At 35.0% G+C, this 12,116-nt stretch overlaps 1 protein-coding gene across 1 annotated transcript in view; it reads left to right on the top strand.

Moving 5' to 3' along the window:
* ipo11 (importin 11) overlaps positions 1-12,116 on the top strand; it is a 205,409-nt gene that overhangs the window by 150,206 nt on the left and 43,087 nt on the right. The window contains exons 25-27 of the mRNA XM_058783964.1: positions 4,355-4,450; positions 4,568-4,681; positions 6,482-6,603. Of these exons, the coding sequence (XP_058639947.1) occupies positions 4,355-4,450; positions 4,568-4,681; positions 6,482-6,603 (332 nt within the window). The remainder of the gene's footprint in view (positions 1-4,354; positions 4,451-4,567; positions 4,682-6,481; positions 6,604-12,116) is intronic.

Consider the following 12,116-nt stretch of genomic DNA (forward strand, 5'->3'; position numbering starts at 1 on the left):
TTGATGAATAGAAAGTTCAAAAGAACTATATTTATTTGAAATTGAAATATTTTGTAATATTTTGTAAAAAAGGGTTTTACTTACAATTTTATTCAGTTAACTGATTAAAATAATTTTCTTTAATAAAAAATCTTTCTGAACTTTCTGGAAGGCAGTGTAAATTCAGTATGTTTCTCACAAAGACGGTGAATGACTTCAGAAGACTTATATTAATAGCACATAAGTCATATAAAAGATTTATGATACTACTTTATCCTTTTTTAATTTTGGCAATATAAATCATCATCCACTTTCACTCTATAGAAAAAGCAGCATGAACATTTTGCTTAACTCATTTCGTGAACAATTAAAGCTTTAGAATGAATAAATAACTTTGTCATGTGGTGAACTGTTCTTTTAAGGGTTAATAAGTTACAATTTTTTCTACATATCAAACAACCTGTCAGACCTGCACTCCTCCATTTGCTTCTCTACATGGGAACTGTTCTGAATGCATTAAAGCATCTGTGTAGGCAGTGAAAGTCTCAGACGTGTGGGCAGCCATTCGATTAACCTCACAGGGGATCCCCTGCCTTCTTACACCGCAGGTAGCATGTTTGATACGTAAATCATTGGGTCCATGGGCAAGAGCTTTGTAACTCTCTAATTGACTGTTCATTTTCATCAGCAGTATCTAGCGGCGCCGCTTTCTCTTTATTGACATTTTTAATTAACACAGAAAGAAGGGTCCATCTTCTCAGTAAAATTAGTTTGGAGAGATTTCACTAGAGTCAAAGGCTAAAGGACAATGAGAGATGACAGGCCATTTAACTGTCTGACGGTGTACACGGATCAAGGACTTTACAGTTCATGTCCTTTTATGACAGAAATCACCTTTTTCAAGAGGAACTCATTTTAAGGCACTTCTGTTAAGAGTACTCAAAAATCAGATAGAGATGTCGCTCACCATGTCAATAGGATTTACCAGGCTTAAAGTGATAATTCAGCTAAAAATTAAAAGTCTGTCATCATTTATTCACCCACATTTTTTTCCAACTTTTATGACATCTCTGTCTGTTGAATAAAAGGAGAAAATCTGTGCTGTTTTTTTGATTCTATGCAACTTCAATGAATGAGAACCCAAAGCTTTCAAGCTTTGTTCCATAGAAGAAGCAAAAACATAGTTTACGACAACATGACAGAATTTTCCTTTTCATCTGAACTATCCTTTAAGAAAACTTGCATGAAACTAGGGCTGTGTGTCAGGCCAGCTTGAATGATTTCAGTGAGGTTTAGGAAAATGTTTTTGGCCTTCTATCCGCCCTGGCCAGGACATCCGCAGGGAAACATGTGGTAGTTAGTGATTGATTTGAAGAGCAAACTGTGCAGCTGGAGCCAAGTACAAGTGGGAGCCCGTAGGGGCGTCCTTGGATGCTCACACACACTGACCACTAGCTTGCTAGACTGTCAGTGCCCAGATCCTCCTCTGAGAAACATTCTTATAACTACTTACAGAACTGATGTGGTTTGTGTATTTCTATATGATGGATAGTAATGGAATGTTCCGAATTCAAGCTGTATCAATAGTTGTAGCATATCCACCTTTTTCGTCAATGCGGAAGTAAGCCTATGTGTAAACTTCTGGTTCATTAGCCGCTATAGGTAAATAACGAGGAGAATAACAACGTGCAGTAAACGGTAAAACAGTTTGCACTACAAACCAGTGTGTTCATAATTAAGATAATACATTAAAATAATATAAGACACACTAATTTTCAATATCAAGCAGCAAAACGAACTGTTTTGTACAGCTAAAAATAGCTGGACGCGGATGAGACCGGAAGCTAGACCCATAGAATTTACAAATGGCCGCGCCCATTTTTACGTAAAGAAAAAGGTGGATAGTTACCTCAAGAAATAGTTTTGAATCATCCCTCTTTTTTTTTAAGCAAAAATGCTGGTTACAGTAAGACATTTGCTTATAAATGTTCATTCTGTATGTTTCAGAACTCAAAACTTTCTTGTTAGTCTAAAAACAACTTATATTGAAGCCAGAATGACAGCTTGTGGAATGTGCCACTTTGATGTAATAGTGTGACTAAACACCACCTCCAAAGAAGAAGATCACCTGCTTCTACATCACTGCCTGTTTAGCCCCGCCCACCGATTTGCGCATGTAGTATAAAAATAACGAGAGTGGAAAACACAGGTCTATGCAGAAACCAACTGATAAACTATATTTGATTAACTTTATTCTTAATGAAGTTCCAGACCGCGTCAGTAAGAACTCGGTCCTTTGTTCACTTCAATTTACCACGGATTCGTTTACAAACAAGGCACAATTCGATGCAGGGTTTTCAGAAAGATTGAAACTGAAAGATGATGCTTTGCCTAATATATTGCATCCGATATCGCACCACACAAGTGTGAGTAACTGTTTTCTTTACGTGGTCACTATTGCTTTGTCTGTTATTACAGATCATTTGATATGAACTCTATGAAGGATGTAGGCTGCCAAACATACTCAAATGTTAAGGCCCGTTCACATCAAGGACGATAACGATAAAGATATACAGTAGTTCTAAAAATAGTCTTCAATACTAAAGAATAGCAGAGTCCACACCACAGCTATAACGATAAATGCACAGAGAAATTGTGTAGCTGGAATCACTTTCAGAATAATTTTTTTTCTAGCTGATAAACGATAAAAACATTGACACTCAATCAGAATCCTGTTATAACGAGCTCAAGAATTTAAAGCAGCAGAAGAGCATGCGCTAAGAATAAACAGACAATATCATTCGCTGGTGTGGATGCTAATATTGTTATCTTTATAGTTATCTTCATAGTTATCATCCTTGGTGTGGACAGGCATGTAGCCAATCATAGCAGTGGGTGTTTAGTTCCGAGTTTACAATCCACCACGCCTATTCAAACAGAGCGTTCTGATGAAAATAGCCTATTTTAAAATAGTTTTTTCAATGTAAAAATCTTGATAACATTATAAGTGGACCTCAGAGAACAGTTCAAAATAAAAAAGACAAAGGCAGTTCATGACCCCTTTAAAAAAAAAAAAAAAAGTGTTTACAACAATGTGCAAAATGTAAGTGAACCTCAAAGTTTCTTTTTACGCTTTAAAAAAGAAAGTGGCATAATTCCCACAGCAGTTTGAGTTTGGAAAGGCTGTGCCAGCTCAAGCTTTCTACTCCATCATGGCTGTAATCCAGATACATCAGACGCATTGGTTTATTCATGTTGTTTCTAGATTACCCCACTGCAGTCACTTAAGTAAAGTTCGGCTCTATGTGCCAGGCTGTGTGTGCACCAGTGGCTTGAAGAAGAAAAATGAAAACCATAGCGCACCTTGAGGGAGAGGTTCATCCTGCATCCTGTCAAAGTGAGGCTGGAATAGGAGGGTAATGGCCTTGGGCTGCCAAGATCCCTTCTCAAGCCAATACATAGTCTGACAACAGAATTCACACAACTACAAGCTCCTCTTACCCTCTTTCAGAACAGCTAGGCAATTTCACATCATTGAAAACTAGTTGGTTGTCCTCAAGGTCAGAAGTATGCAGCAGGGCTGGGTGATATATATAGAATATTTATGATATATTCAGTCTGATTTTGCTGGTGATATGATATTAAACAGAGTTGTGAAATTCACAGTAATTTAATGTGCTTTTTATTTGCCCATTCCATTTCCTAAAGGCCATGCCAGTAGGCTTGTTCCAGGCATTCTCCTTCTTGATTCACGATGATGTTAAAATATATTAATAGAGTCCCTGTGGTTTGATTCCTGCATAAAAAAAGACTTGAACACTGTGCCCTTGAACAAGCCATATATGACCCTGATGTTCTGTTAAGATTTCTCTTTCTTTATGTGTGAGTTCCCCAAGACCTCAGTTCCCTAAAACAATATTTTCTAATAATTTCTAAATTAATCTGTATTGGGATCTAAAAAATATGATCGATTTGAGTACATTGATTTATTCCCATTTGAACAAGTTTAATAAAAAATGTTCCAAAAAATTTTGAAATTTCATTCATTTTAAAGTTTGCTTATAAAAATATGTAAGTTATGTTTGTAGGTATAGGTCTATATATTAGACATATGTTTTTACTTCATTTTCCTCCATAGTGTTATAATTAACATACCGCCCAAGTTATGTGGAACCCATGTCTTTAATGTTTTTGCAGAAAACACAACTTAATGCAGTAGGAAGGTTTTGATTTCACACTGTGGATAAACCGAGGAATTTAAAGATGAGCATTCAAATCGTTCACAACCTTTTTTAGTACTTGGAAATTTTAGGCTGTTAAACTTCCAATTTCTACTCTTGCCCACTTTAATTCTCTTTCCTTTCGTTTCTTACAGGTTGTTGAAATTGCCATAAAAGTAAGTCCTGTATTGGGCTCCCATATGTTTCAGCCTCTTCTGCCAGCTGTGTTACGGGGGATAGTTGAAGGCGAAGTGAGTGTGAACACAGTACAGTCTATTACAGTAGTCCTGTTGTACTCACCTAATTTCTGTTAAAATGTACTCTTTCCAGTTTTTATTGTTTACACATGCTTGTGTGTTTGACTACAGAGGTATCCTGTGGTTATGTCGACATACCTGGGTGTGACAGGTCGGATTCTCCTGCAGAATTCAGGCTTTTTCACATCACTTCTCACTCAAATGGCTATGGAATTCCACCAGGAGGTAAGGATGAATGCCAGGCCACCCGATAGAGCAGTGCATTATAAAACAGCTAGTTCTGATGCAAAAATACCTGTTCACTTAACTACACTGTAAAAATATTTACAATAACAAAGTTGTAAATAAAACAAAGATTATTGGAGTATATTTTACAAGAAAAAATATTTTTTCAGTCTTTCTACTGCAAAATTTCACTGTTAATTCCATGTTTACTTGCTGTTTTTTTTTTTTTTACTAGCTATTTACAAGCAATATAGTTTTACCAATATTTAATTTTTCAGTGTGTATACATACTGTACAATTTCTTTTTAGATTTATTATTTGTGTATTTTTCATATACAAATCTAATTCAATAATTTAATTCAGTTTTAATTTTAAGGTTTTAGTCATTTTGTTGTGGTGTTTTGTCATTTCTGTTTTTAATTATATTTCTGTATTTTTTAGTTCAGTTTTTATTTTGAATGTACTTTATTTCAGTTTACCTTTATTTTATTTACATTTATTTTATTTATTTTATTTGTTTTCGTTTTTAAATTTGTTGTAAAGAAAAAAGGTCGTCTTTACCAGTGAAACTAAATAAAACTAAAGTAGGCTATATAAATAAATTATTCCAAAATGTTAAATCAAATAAAGTTTAGTGCAACAGGTAAAACAAAGATGCTACAGCAGGTGCTTTTTAAATCAAATTAAGTCAATGTAATTTTAAGGTAAAATAAAAAATAATCATCCTGTACATAACTGACGTTTACTTCTGACTTACTTCTGGCTCTTATTTGTGCACCAGTACACCAACGGCTGTTTGCATCTTGGCATCTGTTTTTCTGTGTTTGTTGTGCTTGTGCTGAATGTCTTCCACACAAATTACTTGTTTGCGAATGATTACAATGTAATGTGCAAGCGGGTGCACTTCCAAGACAAAAAAACGGTTCCGATTTATGGCCGGTTAACTGGTGCATCCCTAATAATAACCCTGATATAATACACAATAAATATTCAGTATTGCCTAATAACCGATATGGCAATGTATTGTGCATTCCTTACAAGAATAGTAGATTAATAGAACATTTAATCAATAAGTTATAAATTATAAATAACCATGGCTCAATATACACTTTAATAGTTGTTATAAAAGCCAAAAATTCAATATTGGTCCATAACTAATTACTGTTATGGTTTTAAATAAAGAACTCCAGCTCACATGCCTCAGATGTTGGAGGACTAAACATAATTAGATGAAAAAATCTCCTCTTTCCCCGATACTTCCTTTATACTTCTTACCTTTATGTCAAGGTCAAGTACACTGAAGCAAAAAATTAACAAACAAACAAAAAATCCTCAAGCTTGGCCTAGTTTTCTTCTGTGCAGCGTATCTTTAGTTGGGTTTGTGGGAGCTGATCTTACTGTAATTTGATCCCAGTGGACCAAGATGCTTTGCCGAGCCACCCACACAGCATCATTCCCTTTCAACCCTGGGCCGTATCTCCCCACCGAATAATTGAACTCATTTGCACTATTGTAGTCTCAGCATATATCAGTATTCTTCTTAATTTCCTCAATCCCAGAAATATCTTTCCTGCTGAGACCCCTTCATTATTTACAGTATCAGCCAAATAACTTCAGAGATGGAGCTTTTTATATATTCGCCCTGTCCGGCAGCTCAACATACCTTAATGTTTTCCTCTTATCTTATGAAGGGTGTATTAATCTTGTTCCCAGTGTGCCTGGCTCACCTGTGCACGGCTAAATTATAAATGAGAATTATGTGAATGAGATTGTTTATCATGGTGATCTCTGCTTTCTCAGGCAGACCAGCTTTTGGGGAGTATGATTGAGATGTGGGTGGACCGCATGGACAACATCACCCAGCCTGAGAGGAGAAAGCTCTCTGCCCTGGCGCTCATGTCGCTTTTACCATCTGACAACAGGTTCGTCATTATATAAACACCTGCAGGATCATCCTATCACATTTGCATGCAAATGTCTGAAGCTTATATAGCAGAAGTCATCAGCAAGCTGTACAAGTGATAACATTTAAATAAATCATTTGACATTTACCTCGGAGACCATACAAATAAAAAAATCACTTTGTAATGATGACTCGCCGGGAGAAATGGCTTGTTGGTTTTAACCACATCAGTAGTTTGGATATTACGAGTCATTTACATTTTCACGCCTCAAAAAGCACAAATAGCAACACCTGTAGCAACATCTATTAGAGTAATGGCAGCCAGTATACACAAGCAATATTAATTTGGGTAAACTTACCTATTAAGCTCACCAAAATCTACATTGAGATATTTTTAGTGCACAAGATATTGGTTTCAGTACAAAAAGTTATGTTAAAATAAAATATTAATCTCACACAAAAATATTTAATTTTATTTTAAATGACAAAGGCATTTCAATTAAGATATACATCATTAAATTCAAAAAGTCTGGCTGTGCTTAATGGGTATATTTTTGTACCCTTTAAGCACACCCCTGTTCCCATTAAGCTCACATCATGTTTTATAAAAAAATTATTGTTTATTTTAAAGAAAATTTTTAAAGAATAATTAAAAAAATATATTTTTTTGAAGGTACAAAGTCAATCACAAAAAACAGAACACTAAAATCAAGCAACAAGGCATTCAAGTCGATCAGTTATTTATTCATAATGAAGTGTCATCTAAGCACATTGCAACATCTAGGCTAGTAACACATTCAAAAATCAAATAAAACAAACCAATAAAACATGAAACAATGAAACTAGCCTCATTATGAAAGTTCTTGTTAAATGGATGTCAACTTATCTATAGTCTCTTAAGGCTGGAATACACTACACAATTTTTTCCCCCGATTTTCCACAGATTTACAGTTTGGAGAAGTTGATGCTAGTTGCCAAAGACCAGAGCCAGTCTGCAGATTTGAGTCGACAGAATCCATAGAAAATCGATTAACTTAACTTATAGTGACAACCATCAGTTAATATGTAAAATCTGTTTATGAAGTATTTACATAGACGTTCAATGTGGAAGACCTTAAAGAGAGCACACTGAGCTTAATTGGAGCAGCAACAATTTTTAATAAATTTCATGTAATATTTATTAAAATGACAGGATTTTGCTATTAAGTTATGTATTAAGTTCATACATATTTTAATATGAACAACTATTATTAACAATATCTATGAAATTATACTTTTTCTTATTGATGTCACACTGAAGCTGTGTGATTTTCATAGTAGTGCACCCTTTAAGCTCACCTTACAATAATATGAAATCTTTCAAAATTACAGCACTGTAAAACCACAGACTCAATTTATAATATTATGGATGTAAAAGTACAAGCCAGTAATGCCTGTGAAGTAATATATTAGTGTAGCACACAATTTTATACAGCTAGTCAGCTAACTGTGTTCTGTAGCATCTGTGCTATGTTGCTAAAACTATCTTTTGGATCTAATGTAATTATTTCCCACATCCAAGTTCCAGGTTATAATATGCAAAAGTCTGAACATTAATCTCTTAATTTTACAATAAGTAGTGAAATTTACCCAAAATAAAGGCTTAAACATCTAAAAAAAACACACATTTAAGGGGCTCCTCTTTTGGTGAAAGTTTTCAGACAGCTTTCAAAATGGCCGCCAGACAGTGTGCACACATGGAGACACATATCTCAGCGTGAAATGATCTGATTGACTTGAAATTACAGGAGGTATATAGTAACAAACATATCATTCAGTTAAGACATCAAGTAGGATAATAAATTCTTTTTTCTTTTTATAATCTGATCTCAAAATGGAAGTGTGCTTAATGTGTACGTGAGCTTAATCGGTACGTTTACCCTATAAACTTTGCCAAAATGGAGTGATCTTCCACATTTTTTTCAATGACCCTGGTTCTAGAAATATTTTTCTCATTTATTTTCTCTATTGGCATTTTTTAAAATTAAATCCTCAATAAACTGTGAATAGCTAAGCTATGTAAAAAAAAAAAGTTAAGCTATGAACCAAACCATCTAGAGAAGAAACACATTATACACCTTGATTTGAAGCATAGGCCTAGACTTATTTGAGAATCAGAGAAAAAGACAAAGGAACAAAACGGTATACCTGTCTTTTTTGAGGGAATGAGGTACTCATCCTTTGATGCATTGCAAAAATAAATGTATTCATAAACAATTGTTTGATCTGTCATTTGACTATGAAGCTGAAGTCATAATAAAGTTTCCATCTTGGCCGTTTATTAGTACTTATAGGGCCCTATTTTAACGATCTAAGCGCATGGTCTAAAGTTCACGGCGCAAGTGCACTCAGGGCGTGTCCAAATCCACTTTTGCTAGTTTAACGACAGGAAAACGGTCGGTGCACCCAGGCGCATGGTCTAAACTGGTTGTCCCTATTCTCTTAATGAGTAATGGGCATTTTTTTGGGCGTAACGTGCAATAAACCAATCACAGTCTCATCTCCCATTCCCTTTAAGAGCGAGTTGCGCTCGCGCCATGACGGATTCGCTATTTAAACGGAATAATTTTTAATATTTGGCATGTTTGTGTGCTGCTGTGCGTCCCTGTGTGTAATAAGCAAAGTGAACGCGCATTGTGGACCCGCCCAGAGGGGCATTTTCTACTAACGCACTCTTTAAATAAAAAAAATATTGCGCCATTGACTTTAGACTTTAGACCAGGTTTGAGTTGGCAGTCTATTTTCGGTTGCTCAAAATAGCAACGCGCCAACAATGCGCCTGAACACACCTCTTTTTTAGACCAGCACGCCCATGGGCGCACAAATGGGCGCAAATGCATTTGCTATTTAAACAACGCGGCGCAGGAAGGAGAAATGAGAACTGCGTCAGGCTGAAACTAGCAAAAACACTTGCGCCGCGCCTTGTGCCATATTGCGCCGGGTGTATGATAGGGCCCATAAAGCACATATTCTGCATGACCATATTCTATATCCTTAATCCTACCCAATACCTAAACTTAACAACTTACTAATAATGAAGTATTAATAAGCAGAAAATTAGGAGTTTATTGAGGCAAAAGTCATAGTTAATGGTTTATTAATAACAAGAATTGGACCTTAAAATTAAGTGTGACCGGAAAATTCAGTCATTTCAATAGGAATCCACACAATAGGGAATTTCTCATTAGGATGAAAGATTAGTCCACACAAATTTTCAGCAGGTTGAAGATGATTACACAGATTCGTCCTGTTGATCAACAGAAAGCTGCTTGGTTTGAAAGTGAGCAGTGCTTTCTATTTTGCTACACTATTGACAGTAGATAATAAACTTTTTGCTCACAAAATTTCACAAATTGAACTTCACACCATTAGTCTTAAATTAGTGCTGTCAAACGATTAATCGCATCCAAAATAAAAGTTTTTGTTTACATAATATATGCGTATACTGTGTATATTTATTATGTATAAATACAAATACATGCATGTGTATATATTTAAGAAAAATGTTGTTTATATATTAAATATATTTATATATAATATAAATATATAAATGTATATACATGTAAATATTTTCAAAATATATACTGTGTGTGTGTGTGTGTGTGTGTGTGTATTTATATATATATATATATATATATATATATATATATATATATATATATATATATATATATATATATATATATATATATACACAATAAATAAACAGTACACATACATATATTATGTAAACATAAACTTTTATTTTGGATGCGATTAATCACAATTAATCGCTTGACAGCACTATCTTAAATATAAAATTCTAACATTATCCCAAGTTTAAGAGCAGCAGTAAAATATGGTCATATAAAACTAATTTGTTTGATAATTTTGTTGGTTTTAGAATCTTTGACTTGATTTTTAAGTGGGAAAACACATAACCCTTGTACACAACTGTGATACTCTGAGGGTTTTTTAGTAGCTTTTTTGCTCTCAAAGGGGACACTTTCTTATGAATTAGATTCTATTGTGAACAATGGTAAAAAAATAAATAAGGATCTCTGCAGAATAACACATTTGCTTGAGTTACTTTTCTTTTCAATCTTTTCAACTCTGCATACATGATTCTGGCAGCGACGTTGACAGTCAAAATCGCATCATTAAGGGAAGAGATGCACCTGTTTACCTCCACAGCACACATAATGTAGTGAATGGCAATAACAGTACACAATGAGGTGGTAATTTGCATGATTGTCTTTTCTAGGAAACAGTGTCAAGAATCCTGCACTGCAGACATAACATATTTTTATTCCATGTGGCAGAGTGATTAACAAGATATATTTAAATTTCATGTCAAACAGTTTGCTGATCCTTGCCACCTTAAAGACCAGACCATCTGTCCAGTCATATTGCTTTTACATGTGCAGATTGTCAGGGGAAGAGAAACGGTGGAGAAAGTCATGATTGACTCTCCTTCTCATTTCTCATTACAATGTAAATATTCAGTCTGGCCACATGAAAATGCTTGAGCATGTCTCTGCATGCAGGCTCTTCCTTTTCTGAAGGGCAGCCGGTCATCTGCAAAGTATTTGACGCTCTGGATTTATCTGATCTATTGCATGTGTCCACACTTTGTATGTATGTATGTGTCTGTATGTGCCCATTGTGAAATCTTGTATCATGGAATTGCATTGGGGAATGTGGAATCGATTGCGGGTCCGCAGCAGGTCTGTTGTCACCTTATTTCATTGAGATTGATCTTACGGGTCATTGTTCTATGAGATCAATAATGGCATCAATACCAAATCCCTTCGTTGTCAGTCTCCCTCCCACCCAAAGTAGTGATTAACTGGCAACAATGACAGCTCCATCATGGCCTTGTTTTCCTTCTGCAGTTTTGAGGACTTTCCTGTCATATACAGGAGAGGCTCCCCATGCGGCTTAAACCTGAGTCTTGGGATAGTCATGCATTATCACGCTTGTAGAGACAGCCTGGATCCGTGAGCCATATCTCTGAGCCTCAGTCTCTGAAGCGCAGATGCATGATGTTGTTTTCTCCATTATTGCCACATCTTGCCTTCTGCTCAAATCCAATCCAGTGTCAGAATTAAACTTTTCCATTACTTTTTCGGGGTAGGGCTGCGCAGTTATTAAATAACCATTATTACTGTTATGGCTGCTACAATTTAACTGATCAAGAAGAAAAAAAATTCCAAAAATATTTATTATATTTTAGAGATACTGTCAAATGTTTTCGCTTAGTGTGTTTTTTGCAGCATTGGAATGCAAAAGGCATCCATTCAGTACTGGACAAAACACCCAAATAGTATTTCTTTTTTATTTTTATTTTCTGTGAATCAACTTTAAGAATTGTGATTACAGTATCAAGAGCAATAATCAACAGTGTTTGATTATTTGTCAGAATTGTGGAGCTCTATTTCAAGAGCTATTTTTACTAATTAAAAATGATGCTGATGTGAGTCATCGTTTATGTCAAATGCTTAAATTAAATGC

This window comes from Onychostoma macrolepis, chromosome 08, assembly GCF_012432095.1.
Source record: "Onychostoma macrolepis isolate SWU-2019 chromosome 08, ASM1243209v1, whole genome shotgun sequence".
In the NCBI taxonomy this organism is placed as follows: domain Eukaryota; kingdom Metazoa; phylum Chordata; class Actinopteri; order Cypriniformes; family Cyprinidae; genus Onychostoma; species Onychostoma macrolepis.